The 19,115-nt window shown below is 49.5% G+C and overlaps 1 protein-coding gene across 1 annotated transcript in view; it reads left to right on the top strand.

The window, feature by feature from the left end:
• Window positions 1-19,115, top strand: part of LOC149337773 (multidrug resistance-associated protein 1-like) — a 266,100-nt gene that overhangs the window by 102,877 nt on the left and 144,108 nt on the right. Inside the window, exon 8 of the mRNA XM_089553512.1 lies at window positions 12,043-12,199. Coding sequence (XP_089409638.1) covers window positions 12,043-12,199 — 157 coding nt within the window. The remainder of the gene's footprint in view (window positions 1-12,042; window positions 12,200-19,115) is intronic.

Here is a 19,115-nt window from a genome sequence, read left to right as displayed (position 1 = left end):
GCAGCACTTTGGTAGAGATTTTTTTTTTCACTAATTACATATGAATTATTTACCACTGGAGCACGCAGAAAACAACGTTCTGATATAGATAATATCTGATATTCACTGTTCCTGCGATTCTTAGACCCCAAGAAATATTACAAATTGATTTTTGTTGAAAACTAAAACGTGTTACAGCACTACACAAAATTTACTTCAAATAAACGGTGAAACGGGATTTGCATGACTACCGCTTAACTCCATCGAAGCCATCCTATCTTTTGGGAACAATTGCGGATAAGAGTTAGTGGAGAATACCTAAGTAATCAGCGACTCGCTGATGACATTGCCTTCCTAAGTCACTCAGGACATGAACTGCTAAGCATGATCCCTGAGTTAGACAGGCAGAGCAGAACGGTGGGTCTAAGACTTAACATGCAGAAAACGAAAGTAATATTCAACAGTCTAGCAAGACAAGAGCAGTTCGCAATTGTTGGCGCCATGCTTGAAGTAGTAATAGAATATGTCTATTTAGGCCACGTAGTGACAGCTGATCCGCATCATGAGAGGGAAATAACTAGAAAAATAAGAATGGGGTGGAGCGCATATGGCAGGTTTTCTCAGATCATAAATGGCAGTTTACCAATATCCCTCAAGAGAAAAGTATACAACAGCTGTATCTTACCCGTGCTCACCTATGGCGCAGAAACGTGGAGGCTAAAAAAGCAGCTCAGGAGCACATACCTTTGGGCTAGTTGGTTCATAGCAGACACGTACAAGCGCTAAAAAACACGGACAGCGAAGAGACTTGGACAACAAAGCGCTCGTGTTGTCCAAGTCTCTTCTCTGTTCGTGTTTTTTAGCGCTTGTACGTGTCCTCTAAAAAAGAAGGTTCAGCTTAAGTTAAGGACAACGCAGCAGCCATAGAAAGGAAAATGATAGGTGTAACGTTAAGGGATCGGCAGACTGCTGCGGAGTGGGCGAGAGAACAAACGCGGGTTAATGACATCCTAGTTGAAATCAAGAGGAAGAAGTGGGCTTGGGCAGGGCATGTAATGGGAAGGGAAGATAACCGCTGGTCCTTAAGGGTAACGGAGTGGACTTCAAGAGAAGCCATAGCGTAGCAGAGGGCGGTAGAAAGTCAGGTGGGAGGATGAGATTAAGAAGTTTGCGGGAATACGGTGGCTGCAACTGGCGAAGGACAGGGTTAATTAGAGAGACATGGGAGAGGCCTTGGCCCTCCAATGGGCGTAGTCAGGCTGATGATGATGATGATGTTGATGATGATGATAAATGAGCTTAACGTATCAGCATTTTCCGAATTCCCCTCGGCCCACTTCTGAAAGCTACAAAGTTAAAGCCCCGCTCATCCAGTTTTTATTGAGGTTCTCGATGGCTTTTTGTTTGTATTGTAGCGTGCAAAGCGAATATGGAACACCGGCGCAGAGCCGAAAAACCTGCGGCGGTTCCTCAGTGGTTCGAGCGCGCACGCGAGAGACAACCAACTTCTTCCTCTACTAGTGCATGCACTACTACTGTCTCTCTTCGAAGACATGTATCACTGCCCCCCTCTTCTGCAGCATCGACACGATGCGGCTAGGAAAGAAAAGTCGGCGAAAGGGTAGAACACAGCTGCAGGGAACCGCAGTTCAGTCAGGTAGCCGGTCGTGATACGGCTTCATGCGAACAACGTGTACGACTTCAGTGCAGTGCGACAGGCGCGAAGAACAAGCTGTCAGGGCGGGAGCAGCTGCATAATCACTTCACTGATGCGGCGCACTAATTCGTAAGGGCCGAAGTATCGGCGCAGCAACTTTTCAGAAAGCCCACGGCGACGGACAGGTATCCAAATCCACACAAGGTCTCCGGGCGCGTAACTGACGAAACGGCGTCCAAGGTTGTACCTGGCGGCGTCAGTCTCCTGTTGACGGTTAATTCGCAGGCGGGCCAGTTGCCGCGCTTCCTCAGCACGCTGAACGAAGGTGTGTACGTCGAGGTCAGCGTCTGAGTCGCAGTAAGGGTCGACGGGCAACATAGCATCCAACGGAGTGGTCACCTGCCGACCGAAGACAAGCTGAAAGGGGGTCAGTCGCGTTGTTTCCTGCAGGGCGGTGTTATACGCAAACGTTACGTACGGCAGAATGGCGTCCCAAGTTCGATGCTCGACGTCAACGTACATTGATAGCATGTCGGCTAGTGTGCGGTTGAGTCGCTCTACAAACCCGTTTGCCTGCGGGTGATACGCTGTAGCACGTCGATGGCTCGTGTGCGTCAGAGTCATCACGGACTGGGTTAAGTGGGCCGTGAAAGCAGTTCCCTGGTCAGTAACAACCACGGCGGGTGCTCCATGGCGCAATACAATGTTGTGGACGGAGAACTGCGCCACTTCAGCAGCAGTGCCTTTGACAAGATACGTGGTATCAGCGTACCGTGTGAGGTAGTCGGTCGCAACGGTTATCCAACGCTTTCCAGACAAAGATTTCGGAAAGGGACCAAGGAGGTCCATGCCCACTTGGTGGAAAGGGGTCTTCAGTGGATCGACGGGGTGAAGAAATCCGGCTGCTTTCAATGGGGGAGTCTTCCGACGTTGGCATTCACGGCAGGTTTTTACGTAGGCCCGCACCGATGGGAGTAACCTAGTCTAATCCGCGCGAGTGTACGGGTCACCCCAAGATGGCCGGCGGATGGTGCATCATGGCAGGCACTCAAGATCTCAGGCCGCAGCTGTGATGGTACGACCAGTAGGAATGCTTCTTCGTTGTTGGCAAAGTTGCGCTTGTAGAGGACACCAGATCGTAAAGTGAATGTGTGGAGCCCTCGAAGAAAAACACGCGGAATGGGTGCTTCAGTGCCTTCGAGGTAATCGAGTGGCGCGAACTCCGAGTCCGCCCTCTGAAGCTGCGCCATTTGGGCGGTACTAACAGCGCCCAGGAAAGGAAAGTCATCGGTAGTCTCTTCGGTATTGATTGGGATAGGCGCGCGCGAGAGACAATCCGCATCCTGATTCTTACGGCCAGACTTGTAAACTACTGTTAAGTCGTATTCTTGCAAGCGTAAGCTCCATCTAGCCAAGCGTCCCGAGGGGTCTTTGAGGCTCGCCAGCCAGCATAAGGAGTGGTGGTCGCTTACCACATGGAAGGGTCGTCCGTAGAGGTATGGTCGGAACTTGCAGATGGCCCATATCACTGCAAGACATTCTTTCTTCGTCGTAGAATAATTGGTCTCGGAGCGCGTAAGTGTTCGACTAGCATAACTGATGACCCGTTCTGCACCGTCTTACCACTGGATCAGTACTGCACCAAGGCCAACATTGCTGGCATCAGTGTGGATGTCTGTGACAGCATGCTCGTCGAAATGGCCGAGTATCGGAGTGCTCTGCAGACGGCTCTGAAGCTCGACAAATGCAGCCTCTTCATTGGTTCCCCACAGGAAGGGCATGTCGTCACGGGTAAGTGCGTTTAACGGTTCCGCGATTTTCGAGAAATCTTGAATAAAGTGCCTATAATACGAGCACAGGCCCAAAAACCGGCGAACGGCCTTCTTGTCAGTCGGGCGTGGAAAACCTGAAACGGCAGCAGTCTTGTCAGGGTCCGGGCGAACACCTTGTGCGCTAACAACGTGACCAAGAAAGCGAAGTTCCTCAAAGCCAAAATGGCCTTTCTCTGCTTTGATGGTGAGTTGCGCGGATTTGAGCTCTTGTAGCACAATGCGCAACCGCTCCAAATGTTGGTCAAAGGTGGTCGAAAATATAACGACAGCGTCCAGGTACACCAGGCAGGACTGCCACTTTAAGCCGGAGAGAACAGTGTCCATCATGCGTTGGAACGTGGCCGGTGCTGAGCACAGACCAAATGGGAGCACTTTAAACTCATAGAGGCCGTCAGGCGTCACGAAAGCAGTCTTCTCCCGGTCTCTCTCGTCCACTTCGATTTGCCAGTACCCACTTTTAAGATCTAATGACGAGAAGTATCGGGCGTTCCGCAATCGGTCGAGCACGTCGTCTATCCTGGGCAGCGGGTAAACGTCCTTTTTAGTCACGTTGTTAAGTTTGCTGTAGTCCACGCAGAAACGCAGAGTATTGTCCTTTTTTTTGACAAGAACCACAGGCGATGCCCATGGACTGGTGGACGGCTGAATGACATCGTCTGCAAGCATCTCGGCAACCTGATTCTGAATGGCTTCTCTCTCCACCGGGGAAACACGATATGGGCGCTGGCAGACCGGTCGCGTAGTCTCATCAGTGATGATACGATGCATGGCGAGTGGAGCTCGGCCGACCTTCGATCACGTAGCGAAATACTCCGCAAACTCTGCCAAGAGATTCGACAGAAGATTCTTCTGAACCGACGGCAGTGCAGGATTTATTCTGACTGACGGAAGAACGTGGTGTGGGCCAGCACACTCTGGAGTAGGTCCTCCCTCGGTGCACAAACCGGGAACCTCAGCAACGTCGTGGAGGAAGGCAATAGCCATGCCTTTGGCCAGGTGCTGATATTCATTGGCAAAGTTAGTCAGGAGGACGTGGGTACGGCCGTCACGTAGTTGGACGAGACCTCTTGCAACGGCAAGTCCCCGCTTAAGCAGCAGTGGAGTATGGCTGTCCGCTATACCCTCGTAGTCGTGAAAGAGGTCGTTACGCACTAGCACCGGAACACTGCAGCACGGCGGCACCGTAACGTCGTTCTCGACAATGCGCAGAGCGTTGCTGCAGGGATCGCGGGAGTCAAAGCGCGCCACTGCCTGTTTGGTCGAGAACGTGACACGTGCCTCCTGAAAGTCAATCACAGCGCCGTTCGACTGCAGGAAGTCGATCCCCAGAATCAAGTCTCTGGAACACTCGGGGAGTACGACAAATTCACCAACGTACGTAAAACCACTAATCCCAACTCTAGCCGTGCACTTGCCCACAGGGGAAATTAGGTGGCCACCAGCGGTGCGAATGGGGGTCCCCGTCCACGGTGTCAGAACCTTCTTGAGTTCCCCAGCAAAGGCACGACTCATAACAGAATAATCAGCACCGGTATCGAGCAGCGCGGTGATCTCAGTGTCATCAATTGTCACACGCAAATAGGATGCAGCGTATCTGATACTGTCGCTGCCTCTCTCTGTCGAGGTATCGTCGGCTCGAGGGTTGCACGGTGGAGGATCTTGACACGTCCCGACGTCAGCGGCCTTGCCTCCAGAGGTCGCTGGTGTTAGTTTTCCCGACGCGGACTCGGCGAGCGACGGCCACCAGAGCTACTCTGGCGGCCAGGGCTGGAAGAGCGATAACGGAGTGGCGAAGGCGAACGGGACTCGAGCCTTCCAGAGTAGTCAGGATTCTGGCGTGCCCAGAGATGCTGTGCAATCTCATGCGGTCATTCGCCGTTCTCAGTGCAAGGTGCGTCGGGATGGAAACCGCGAAGGCCCACTTGGCGGTACGGACATGCGCGGTAGAGGTGACCGGGCTCCCCACAGTGGTAGCAAAGAGGCCTGCGGTCCGGTGTACGCCACAAATCCGACATGCGAGGGCGTGGCCCAGCTGTAGCAGATGCGGTTGCGGAATATGCGGCGGTGTTACTCACGGGGGTCCTAGGGGTCATACCGTAGCCAGGCATGTTTGCGTGACACGTGCCGATGTTGCTCACACCAGGCGTCGAGGTAATGGGACCGTAGCTGCGCTTTGTGTGTGTGTATTCGTGCCTTTCTTTTGTCCCGTCGTCTTCGCGCAGTTTTGTTTCGCTCTAATCATGAACCGACTAGCCCAACATCATGTCTGACCGTAGCCAGTCGTGCGAGGTACAACGGATGCGTACTTGGGTCTCTCATCGAACCGGGGCGGCGCTTCGGTGACAGGAGGTGCCTGCGCAACCTGTCGCACCTCGTCCCTGACGACTTCGGCCAGCGCTGCCAGCGGCGCAGGTGCAACCTGAGGCAGATGGATCCGTTGAAGTTACTCCCGGACAACTGAGCGAATTAGTTCGCGCAAGGTGTCTGCACTGCCGCCGAGACACGACGAAAAGCCTTCGGGCACCATGCTGTTGATGTCCAGGTTGCACTGTCCGGCCCGTTGTTGCAGCGTCGTCTCCATTGTGGTCGCCTCGGTTCGAAATTCCGCCACCGTGCGGGGTGGGCTGCGCACGAGGCGCGCGAACAGCTCCTGCTTAACCCCACGCATGAGATGGCGCAGCTGCTTGTCCTCTGTCATGTTGGGGTCGGCGCGCTTGAAAAGACGGGCCATGTCATCGGTATACATGCGCACACTTTCGTTCGTGCGCTGATTTCGGGAGTGCAGCGCAGCTTCAGCCTTCTTCCGGCGGTCAGCGTTGGGGAACGTGGCCAGGAGACTCCGGCAAATCGACTCCCAGGTGGGAAGTGTAGCCTCGTGGTTCTCAAACCACGTCCTGGCAGACTCTTCCAGGGCAAAGTAGACGTTATTTAGCTTGCTCTCGTCGCACCAACAGTTGTAGCGTGCTACCCGCTCGAACGTCTCCAGCCAATCCTCAGCGTCTTCGAACACGTCACCGTGAAAAGATGGCGGTGTTCGCGGTGGGTGGCAAAGGATCGGCGCCAGGGGCCTGGTGTCAGCGGCCATGGCAGTTGGACTCGACGGTAGAGGCTGGATCGAGGGCGGGGGCCTGGTGTCAGTGGCCATGTCAGTTGGACTCGGCGGCCGAGGCTGCGTCGTCCTTGTTGGCGCGGGAAGGGGACCAAATTCAGGCGACTCTCCGCGGAGACGGCGGCTGGATCGCTGGTGAACCGGTGTGAGATCCGTAGTGACGCTGTACAGAGTGTGGAGATCGGGAAGCGTACCCAGCACTGCTCCACCAAACTGTAGCGTGCAACGCGAATATGGAACAACGGCGCAGAGCCGAAAAACCTGCGGCGGTTGTTGTTGTTCACCTCATCCTCAGTGGTTCGAGCGCGCACGCGAGAGACAACCAACTTCTTCCTCTACTAGTGCATGCACTACTACTGTCGCTCTTCGAAGGCATGTATCAATATTTTCTAATGCAGAATGTATTTCAGTGCGTCTCTCCTTTGTCCAGAGGTTTGATAGAAAATTTGTTCTGGCTTAGCTCAGCTTAGCCAGGGTATACATAGGAGAAGGCACGTTAGGCGGCAAGCATTAAGTGCCCGGCGTCTAAAAACCATGGCAGCCAGTTGCCATGGTTACGGCGCATGCGCAGTACTGGCCTGCAACGACCCGCCCTAAATGCGCCGCTGACTAGCCTAGCGTAGCATTCGCTACAAACGAATTTACGCAAAGTGTCCGCTACAAGAGCGCTTTCAAATAGCATAGAAAATTACGGCCTAGGAGAAAGTAAGCGCTAGCAAACTATAATGTTATCAATGTTGGGTGTTGCATCATGGAGCTGTTAATCACTTTTGCATTGCTCTCCAGGAATGATAAATGGGTGATCAAAGAAATGACAACGCGTGCTGAAGCAAATGACAGCGTTAGCTTGGCGCTGCTGAAAAAGCATAAAGGGAGGACGAGCCACCTAGGCGCGCGAAGGGGAAGCTTCATTATTCTGTTGGTATTTTTCGCCCCGCCGACGACGGACGTCGCTTCCCCAGGATGTTTCTTGTTACGGGAGGAGCCGTGGCGGAGGTGCAAGAGAAGCGTGAAGGCATGTTGAAATGCAAAGGCAACATCATTCAAATGTTGCACTCCTTGGGTTTTCATGCGAAAGCATTACTACTCCCATTAAGGAAGAAAAAAAACCGGCGGTGCGTATCTGTGTTTGTGTATTCGCAGATGACACAGAAAATCCCTGGAGTAGCGAGATAAATAGGGAGACGTCATCAAGTTTCCGTATGGCGCACACGTCAAGCTAAGCACCGCCACTTCAAATAACTCTATAGGTTTCGTTCGTCTATAGTATATACTGGTCACTGGGCGACATCCATGTGACGCCAGTTTTTCTGACATCTTCACCAAAATTGTGAGGCACCCGTTTGTCATACAACGTTTTCTAGGCGGCCTCATACGATTTGTAACTTATTCCTGAGTACTTCAGTAATGCACTTCCTTCTTCCATTTTTCTTTCATTCCCTGCTTTATTCCTTCCCTTACGGTGCGGTTCGGGTGCCCACCGAGATATGCGAGACATTTACTGCGTCATTTCCTTTCCTCAAAACCAGTTCGTATATAGCTTACAAGTGCCAGTAATGTTTCGGGCTGCCTTGCGACAGGGAATTGAACCAATGACATATGCACCTTCAACTGTATGCCTTCTCAGACTTCCGTATAAAAATTGTGATGCAATGCTTCCTCGTATACAGCGTTCCGGGTGGTGTCATACGCGCACGTGTGTGTGTGGTTGGTGTCACACACCGCGTTGATAGGGGCGCAATCGCCTGTCTCGTGTCCACGACATGCAGACCCGCACAACCTCATCTGCCGTGCAAAGAGAGGGTCCGAATTGTTGAGGTCTTATTCGCAAATAATCCGCAAACACCTGAAATCCTTCACAAGAACACTAAATTTATGTACGAGCATTACGTGTAAACAATGCACCCAGGGACAGTATTGCTTGCGCATGTGCGCACGTGAGCAGTCTTAACTGTCTGTGTCAAAGTTAATTTTTATGCGAAGCATATTACTAGAGGTACACTACAGCCCTTCGCCGTGGTTACGAGCCGTGCACACCACGTGGTACAGTTACGTCACACCACGTGACATGCCACGTGACACATGACGTCACGACAGAGGAAGACGGAGGTACACTACAGCCCTTCGCTGTGGTTACGCGCCGTGCACACCACGTGGTACAGTGACGTCACACCACGTGACATACCACGTCACACATGACGTCACGACAGAGGAAGACGGAGGTACACTACAGCCTTTCGCCGTGGTTACACGCCGTGCACACTACGTGGTACAGTACACGTCACACCACGTGACATACCACGTGACACATGACGTCACGACAGAGGAAGACGGAGGTACACTACAGTCCTTCGCCGTGGTTACACGCCGTGCACACCACGTGGTACAGTGACGTCACCCCACGCGACATACCACGTGACACATGACGTCACGACAGAGGAAGATGGGGGGTCCACCTCGCGCCGTCGCTGTGGTTGCACGCCGTTCAGACCACGTGGTGCAGTGACGTCACACCACGTGACATACCACGTGACACATGACGTCACGACAGATCGCCGTCACGCGCTGGGAGAGGGAGAATGATGCCATCGGACAGACACCGGAATGTCCTCGAGCGGCATTCCCGCGCATTTCGAACGCGCGTTCACACTCGTTGTAGGTGAAACGCTCGCTCCACCGGGCAGGCGGACGTGGCTTCCGTGGCAATCCAGGCGCCCACCCAAAGCGCGTCTCGGGGTTAGTCGGCGTTCAACCAAGGAAAGCCATGTATTACCAAGCCTAGCCATCAATATGCTTCGCATCTGACCAGGGTTAACCAAGTTAAGCCTCAGCCATTTTTTTGTTTCATTTATGCACCGTGAGTTTCCTGTATGAATTGAGAGCTTGCACATGATTGCGCCTGAGCGATACGCAATTTTAACAATCACAACGGCGATTCCACTGTAGGACTGCAACGGATTTATATCGAGTGCATCGACAGGAGCAGCGTTGGACGGCCAGTACCTTAAGTGCATGCTGGTGTTCTTGCCTTGAGATACCCCGTGAAGGGCAGTATTCTTGAGAATAAACACAGACAGCCAGGCCGCGTTACTAATGAACGACACCTCATTTTGTCCCTACTATTTTCCACTGCAGTAAGTGCCAGCACGGGGCAGTTTGTTTGACGTCGCATTGCTGCAATGCGGCATTGGGGACTATGCGGACACGGAAATCTCTGTCGCTCTAAGGGAAACTCGCCGCCCCCCTCTCTTTCCCCCTCCAATCCTTCAGAAGCGCATTCCCAGGCTAACACCATCGATTATTAACACACAAGGTGCAGAGACACCACGGATTGGAAGCTGCTCGCTAGCCAGTACATGCAAAATTGGAACCAATAACGTTCCACAGAAGGCTTCCGAATAAAACCACCTTACAGTAACTCATATTGGGGATCAGCGCAAAACGGACAATGGACCAAGGAAAGAGAAGACGACACGGGCGCTGTCTAGCAACTGAACTTTATTGAGAAACCACGTGAAATATTAAGGTACGAAACAAAAACAACAACCAAAAATCAGAATCACATCGAAGATTACACAGCGGATGTACGAGAGTTAATTTCATTTATTTGTCCCTTAAAGGCCCGAAGGCATTACATAAAGGGGGGGGGGGGGGGGCGTACATATAGGTTGGAGGGCAGTGGCAAAGAACACACAAAAAAAAGAAAGTGGGGAAAAATACACAGGAAAGTTATCGAGGAAGGCTATCTCGTTTCTCTGCATCGACACGGATGGTTTCGCAACACACGTGTCAGTGTTCTTGGCGATGCAATAAGCTTCAAAGTTCTCCCTGCCTACCTGATTGCTGCTGTAGTACTGAATCTCAGTATTACGCAAGCCAGGCAGGTAACCGCGGCACTAGGTTGGATGAAAGGGATTTCTTGATGTCGAGCGAATTCTCGTGCTCTTTTAGCCTGATGTTAATGCACGTTCCCGTCAGGTGATAATAAACCTTTCCGCAAGACAAAGGAACCCTATAAACAACGCCTTTTTTGCAGTTCATGAATTTTCACCGCGTGACACCGTGCACTGGCGAGAATCCTTTCTGGAAGATGCTGGCTCCAGCTTCTTGTGCACTGCTGCGCATACCTTCCCAACTTCCCAACAAACTACGCTCAGAAAAAAAAAAGTTTTTTTTTCGCCTTCTAAAATCTATTCTGGTGCCCCTATCGATGCAGTCTGGTAACGCGGAATAGAGTCGCACTTCGCTTTTCTATATCTGAGCTCAAAACGCCTGCACCTGCTGCGATGAGTACGCGCGGAAGTGTTACCATATGCCTCGTCTAGAGCACGGAAGCTGGCAATTAGGGCTAGTTGAGTGCACCTACTGTCAGAATTGACGCACTACTACTAAGATACTCTGCAAAAAAAAAAAAAAAAAAACGAAGGCCGCAAGACAAGCCCCTCGATCATGTCCTGTGTAGTTTCCTATTGGCAGCGCGTTACATCCATCAGTCGACTGCAGCGTCAGAAGTCAATGTGCGCCTTATGACAGCGAGAGCTGCCCATGGGAGGCATTCTACCGTGGATCATGCTATGGCTCCCGCCAGCCATGCGCAGCGCTTTCCCGTTCCCGTAATCAGGACACTGAATAAAGAAAAAAAGAAATACCGAGTATAGTGGCACCTGCTACCACTCCGTTTAAAAGGGGAAGCTCCTAACATACATCCATCCATGGCCATGCCATGCAGACGCAACCTTCGTTTCGACGCGGGTCGTAAGACGCTACCAGACATCTTGAAATGCATGTCAGGCGTTGTAACTATTTAAAGAAAAGGCGCGCCACCAGTCCTAAAATTGGTGGACACCGGCTTCGTAATTTGAAGGAAGGGAATAAGAAAAGGGAAAAGATACAAAGAAACAGACGCTTCGTTAGCACATTGGTACAGAATAAATGCGGCAGCATTTAGATGCTGTCCGCTGCCAAAAATTTCAAGGAATCTCCAAATTTCGGTAGTACACCCAACTCAGAAAATGAATTAGGGTGGAATACTTTGCGTGATTGCGGATTAGTGCGGGGATTACCTTTCAAGAGTAGGTAGAGTTATTATAATCCCATATGATAATCTATATGAATGTAGTCGAGCATTCTTCCCCTGAGATTTTCAAATTTGGCGGCGCCGACTAAGCCGTGACCCTCTGGATCAATCAGGGAACTTTGTTAGGATGAAGCCGGATGGTTTCTGCGAGACTAGAACCCACCTGCTGTCGCATTAGACGGGCAATATTAACAACAATTGCTCTCGCCGAGTTTCGCGACTTACACAGCCCCGTGAAAGCGTAGTCAGTTACTGGTTTCATTCTAAGATGGGAAACTTGTGCCGTTGCTATGCATACCACAGCCAAGGACACGTTCACCATAAACCGTACACAAAGGTCGTGCGGCAGTGATGCAAATACGCTGATAGCGCTCTTGCTTCGTCGCAGGAGCCTCATCAAGGGCACGGGACTCCTGTCGTCTATGGTGGTGCTCTTCGTGGCCACCTGCGTCGGGGAGGCGGCGCTGACGTGCTACATGAACCATCTATGCTCCGCATTCAGCGAGCGCTTCCAGGTGCTCATGCAAGGAGTCGTCTTCGCGAGGGTAATGCTCAAGTCACTTCCTTTCGGCCCCGTTCATCTTATGATCCTTAATAAGAGAGCAGCGACCGCAGAAGTGGACGACGCACCGCGGTCCTGTTTACTCCAGCCCTGCAGCTCTACGTATTCCTCTTGCAGCCCTGCTATTTTCGGCGAGTGGCCGCTCGCTGCATCTCACAACTTGTAAGCAATAGAGCACTGTTGTTGCCAGCAGTTTACGGGCCAAATCTGTAAAGCCTACCTCATCTGAGAGCCATTAGGTAAGCCTCAAAATTTAAATGCTTGGAGGACCATTTTCAGCCCTTACTCCCTTGCTTCTAGCTTTGCTTGCCCTATAGGTGCTAAAAAAGATGGCTCAGTCGGGCTTGTTGGTGCATGTTGATGGAGATGACTGAACAGGGTTGACAGACGGGGAGGAAAAGAATTGCATGCGCATGCATCAGGCAACCCGACTAAGCCCACTTCCTGGATTCGTTGCTTCTGCATGAGGGATTTTGTTTTTTGCTTCGAAACCCCCGAAATTTTTGTCAACTTTCTGGCTACAGCCAGGCGCTGGGCTGTCTTGTCAGATTCTCACACAGGATCTTCTGTCTGCCTTCGGATGTTCTCTGCTTATTCGGAAGGCCACGACAAGCGAATCAGCGCAGGTGTCCATGTTCTTCTTTTGCGTTTCGTCTGCTAGCGCTGCTCAGTTATTCCAATCTGCAGGCGATCATCATCTTTTGGCTCGGTGGCTGTAACGTTCAGATCTTGAGCACAAACTAGCGTGATCTGATATTAAGGCCGCGGTGGAAGTATCAGCGGAAGGGGGTGAAATGCAAAATAATTTGTGTATTGTTCAGTGTCAGCTAACGTTAAGAAGGCTCACGTTGTGAAAACAATCAGGAGCCTTCACTGCGGCCTTCTTGTAGCCAAAGTGCAGCTTCATGACAAAATCTAACAGCGGGAAGGGCAGGACACAAAAGCTTCCAAGTGAGGATGATTTATTTAGTGGCACCAAAAGTGTAGTCAAATTAAATTGGTTTTTGACGAAAGGAAATGACGCAGTATCTGTCACACATATCTTAGCGGACACCTGAACAGCGCCGTAAGGGTAGGAAGGAAGGTGGGAGTGAAAGAAGAAAGAGAGAAAAATGTGCCGTAGTGGAGGTCTCCGGAATAATTTCGACCACCTGGGTGGTATTTAACGTGCACTCACATCGCACAGCACACGGGCGCCTCTTGCGTTTCGCCTCCATCGAAACGCGGCCGCCGCTGTCGGGTTCGAACCCGGGTACTCCGGCTCGGTAGACGAGCGCCTTACCACTGAGCCACCGCGGCGAGTTAGGGTTTGGTTTGGTTTATGGGTTTTAACATGCCAAAACGACTCAGGCTATGAGAGACACCTTCGTGAAGGGCTCCGGAAATTTCGACCACCTGGGGTTCTTTAACGTGCACTGACATCATTGAAGTAAGGTTGTCTAGTTATATTGAAAAATTTAACATATTGACAGATAGTCAACACGGCTTTCGGCGCGGACTATCTACAGATACTGCAATAGCGTCTCTCATAGATTACGTTAGGCTAACAATTGATAAAGGAATGTTCTCAGGAGCAGTTTACATAGATTTTAGCAAAGCATTTGATTCCATTGATCACTCCATCTTGTTTCACAAATTGGAATCTTATGGTATCACTGGACCTCCCCTAATGCTCTTGAAGAGCTTTCTCTGTGATCGAGAGCACATAGTCTCTATTAATGACCATACATCTAACATAGCTTTAATTAACAAGGGTGTTCCACAGGGCTCAATTCTTGGCCCTGTATTGTTTTTACTCTACATTAATGATTTACCATCCTGTTTAAAGAATTGCAATAGTATACTATACGCACATGACTCTACCATGCTATCATCGCACCAGGACATTAATCAGCTGATTCTTAACCTACAGAATGATCTTAATTCTCTTGAGCGTTGGTGCCACATTAACCGCCTGTCCGTGAACGTCACTAAAACTTGTTTTCAGATTTTCCATCCCCCTCAGAAGTCATTGCCCATCACACCACTTCTGTACCTCAATTCTGCTGCTATTTCACCGCAAGATCGAGTTTCTTTTCTTGGTGTTATCATTGACCCTCACTTAAAATTCAATCATCATGTAGCTGAAACGTGCAAGAAAATTTCTTATGGGTTACGCGCACTAATTAAAGCCCGAAGCTATTTTCCAGTCCAAACTTTATTATCTCTTTACTACGCATTCATCCACAGCCACTTAAACTACGGTATCTCATCTTGGGGTAACGCCTATCATATTCATCTCTGGCCTTTAATAAAACTGCAAAAGCAAGCCATGCGCATCATAACCAATACCCCTCGAATGTCACCCTCCCGCATTTTGTTTATTGATTTAAACGTTCTACCTATCTCGGCCCTTTATTTTTACAACCTTGGTATCCTATTCTTTAAGATTCTTCATCATTATCTCCCGCTAAGCATATTTTCTCCCGGCACGATCATGAGCAACATCGTCACACGTTTTGCGCTGCGTAATAACTTTTTACTACCTAAGGTCAGAACTAACTACGGGAAACAATGCCTTCATTTTTCATCCGTATCATTTTGGAATTCTTTGAACATAGACATCAAACAAACTAATACGCTTTCTTTATTCACGGTCAAACTAAAGCTTTTCCTTCTTAATTTGTGATTTTTTTTTGTTATGTTATTGATTCTATGTATCGCGGCATCTGTGAGTTTTATTTTACATTATCGTGCATTACATTGTTTGTATTTAAATATTTCAGTAACTAATATTACACTATGTGCTTATATTTATTCTGTTTCGTCGCTAATTAATGTGTTGTGTATTTTATATTATGTTGCATATTGAAATTTATTTTCATGGGAGGTCCCGCCCGCGGTCTTGTACCATGGGACCTCTCGCTGTATACGCTTGTAACTTTTATAGTATTACTCAATAAACTTTCAACTTTCAACAGTATACGGGCCTCTATCAGATGAACGGGAAATTTCTTACCAACAATCAAAAAGAGAAGGCTGGGTCTTGTCACGAGGCAACAACCATGCTGGAACTGTTACTCTTTCCTCACACGCAAAATGTACACAAGAAAGGTGCATGTAGCTGTATACAATGTCATTTACAAGCAATTTGCGTAACAGGTCCAAGTAGGAAGAAGATGGCGGGAAAAAAGGTCAATTTTACCTACAGCCTAAATAACAGCTTTTAGAGAAGCGCAGCTTTTCATGCAATCAATAACTTCGCTAAGGACTCCTAACATAATTACTGTAGCACTAAGCTCGAAGATTCTCCAATGGCGATAAGAAAAAAACAAGCTGTGTGCTTGCAGATGATGTTTTTGAATGCAAATTTTTTTGAAAATTCAGTGACTGTGGGCTTACATGGTCAAAGGGAAGAAACAACCAACAGTGCCAGCCGAGAGAGCAAGAGTTGCTTATCCAAAATTGAAACGATACAGCCATTGTGGAAAACAATGACATATTTTCCAAATAGCCAACACACTGAAAAACTCCAAGAGCAAGCAATGGTAGTAAATTAGAGCCATACATTGGCTTGCCTAGCATCCCGGAAGTTCCTGAATAATGGAATTGGGGATGTTAACAAATGCTTAGCAAGAAGCCAGAGAAGGCATTGGGTAATATTACTTTCTGAGCTATTTTCATTACGGCTTTTTGCTGTTATGAGAAAATTACTACGTAAATTTTTCCCTTACTAGGTAAGCTCGAAGAAACTAGACAAAAAGACCACCACGTGCAGCGCTTGTATCCTAACCGACGTACTCTGCATGTCACGTACAGTTCTTTTCCAAATGATCTAAGGCGGCTGTTATCTCGCCTTCTACTTTTGAAGGCATTTTTGTAAAGTGCTGGTTAACCGTCACGGTCACTCAACCATGGCGGCTGACGTACGAACGTGCTCGAAGATAGGCAGCGGCAACTTTGCGAGAACTCTTTCATGCTACAAAAAGCTTAATTTGGGCTCGTTTGTTGGAGTCTCTTGCAAACGTAGCGCAAAAATACAAGGACGACACAACGGTTCTTATAAACTTACAACAAAAAGAAGACAAGTACGTCGCAACAGACGGGACTGGCGCCAGTCCCGTCTTTTGTGACGTTATGCTATGAGCAGCCATGAATACAGGCATTGAGGGGCTCGCTAACGTATCTTTACAAAGAAGCCTGCTGAAAATTTCTGAAATCATGGAAGTTGCCGGCGCAAGTGCCACATCGTGGGATCGCGGCCGGCGCAGCGAAGCATCCGGCTTCCCGTGATACGCCGCCAGTGCTCGTGACGTGATGGGATGCACAATGTCTGGAACTGTTTGCCACACTGCCAACCACGTGACGCCTTACATTAAGTCTAAGCTCAGGGCCCATATTCAAAGCAACGTGACGCTGATATACCATTAAACCCACTTATTTACCCTTCAAACTCTCTGACTCATTACAATGTCTCTACATCTTACTGAACTTATTGCCCAAAATAAACTTCACGGACACACACTTCTCGCTGATGCAGTAGGTTTAGTTTGGATTATGTGGGTTATGGGGTTGAATTGGGGGAGATAAATACGTTCTCCCCGATTAAGCGCGGCTGACAGTTCAAAACCGCCCGGACCCCACCCCGTGGTCGCGAGCGCTACCGAGCGCACGCCGGCCACGGCGGGCCTTGCTCTGCGGGAACAAAGGAACGACACACTGGCTGACACAAACAAGGCATTTATTGCTATAACAACAATAACGCCAGCTAGCAACAAAATACACTGAGGAATCGAGGAAGTCCGACTCACCAGCACGGCTACGAGCGAACGTTCGCCCACGCTAGGGCAAAGGGATAAACTCCGAGGCCGAGCGGGACGAGCTCGGCGCGAGCAAGTTCCAACCAAGAGGCGCCCGACGACGAAGAGCGGAGCTGCGAGCGAAACGTCCGGTCGCTTCCCGATCCCAGGGAGAAGAGAGCCAGCTATCCCTCGCGCGCGCGCAGCAAAACGCCATCCGTGGCGCTGGTGTCGCTGCGACGCGAGCGCCCTCCCCGGTTAGTTAAAAGTAACCGAACCGAGAGGAGTTCTTTTCGGGGCAGCTAACAACAGTGGGGTGCAATGCGGGAAAGTGAACGCAGGGGACGAAGGCGTCCCCACAGGGTTTAATGTCCCGAAGCAACTCAAGCTATCAGGGACGCCGTAGTGAAGGGCTCCGGAAATTTCGACCACCTGGGGTTCTTTAACGTGCACAGACATCGCACTACACACGGGCCTCCGAAATTTTGCCTCCACCGACATTCGATTGCCGCGGCCAGGATCGAACCCGCGTCTTTCGGGTCAGCAGCCGAGCGCCATAACCACTTGAGCCACCCCGGCGGGGTGCTGATACACTTCCTTCCAGTCAATTAATCAGATCAGTATCTGAAAAATTTAGATTTTTCTATTCCACTTCACTAATTATCACATTACTACGCTTCAGATCAAGCCTACACCAAACACAGCTGGCACTCATGCCAAGGCAACGTGTCTAGGTTGCCTAGTGGCAGCGTGTCCGACGCGGAATCCAAGAGTTGTAGGTTGGAATCCTGAGTTTGCGCAGAACCAGTCACTTTTTAAAGTTAAGGCGTTTGAGACACGCGCCGACCTTCAATGCACAATAGAAGTCCTCTTTCCATCGATTTCATTCCAGACATCGACGCGTGACGTCATATTGAGTTTCGCAACCCAAGAGCGACGGCCGCCGCAGGAATGACGCAAGCTCTTCTGATGAACGGGGCCTTTAACTCTGTCGCGTTTAAACTCTTAGATGATCTCTGGTGGATCTCTTCAGTGTGTTAGGAGCGGCCAAACCTAACACACTGTTGTAGCTGTTATAGCCGAGACACGCTAAAATTCGTTTTATCCGTGGTGGCACACTTATGTTCGTTATATTCGAGGTAACAACACACGAAAGTTGGTCATATCCGAGGTTGGAATAGGAGAGTTGAGTATATTTCGAAAAAGCTCTTCTGGTTTTCGCAACAAATTGGGGTGGACGTTGCTTGAAAAAGGCAGGAAATATTTGAGACTCTCTCTATCTTTTATATTCTTCCTAACGGAAAAACTGGTATTCCAAAAGAGAAATGCATACATGCGCTAAGTTACGCTTCCACCCGCACCGACCACCCACTAAAAGTGCCCAAGTACAATTCCCGAATTAACACATTGAAATTCAAATATAGTTTTTCCTCACGAACAATACGTGATTGGAACAGTCTGCCTGCACAAATTGCTACTTCCCATCCCACATCTTTTTACAACGCTTTGCAAAAACCACCTGTTGTTATGATTGCATTAAGTTAAAATGACTGTTAGTATCACTGATAATATCAGTGTAGCAATAGCTCTTACCCTGTGGCATTGTGTTCTAGTTTTGTGTTGCTAAAACAGTGCTGTATTTTGAATGTCATCTTCTCCGCGTCGGTCGCGGGTGTGTTTTTCTTCTGCAACGTTCTTTTTATTTTTGCCTTTCCTCCCAGAGTCCATGGATTTTCTCAGTATATTGCATCATTTGCCGCAATTATTGTATTTAGCCTGTTGCATTAATGATGTTTACCCCCTACAACAATGCCCCAGAAGGGGCGATGTATGTATTTTGTATAAATATAAATAAATATAAAAATATCTGAGGTTAACATGCTGAAGGCCGTTGTATCCAAGGTTAACACACGAAACGTAGTTATTTCCGAGGTTGCATACTACGGTGCTTTATGTCCGAAGTATAATACTAAGTTTGCATAGGTAGTATGCTAAGTACGTAGCACGGTGGCCGGTTGCCACCTGCTGACCGTTGCAAATGGGCAATGTTCTACTGGCTGCTGACAGATGGCGGTCGCCATTCATGGCGGCCATTCATCCCCGTATTCATAGCTGCTCATA

The sequence above is a fragment of the Amblyomma mixtum genome, chromosome 7, assembly GCF_055824585.1.
Source record: "Amblyomma mixtum isolate Tamu chromosome 7, ASM5582458v1, whole genome shotgun sequence".
NCBI lineage: Eukaryota > Metazoa > Arthropoda > Arachnida > Ixodida > Ixodidae > Amblyomma > Amblyomma mixtum.
Note: the sequence above shows the minus strand (reverse complement) of the source record. Positions and strands in the feature narration are given on the sequence as shown.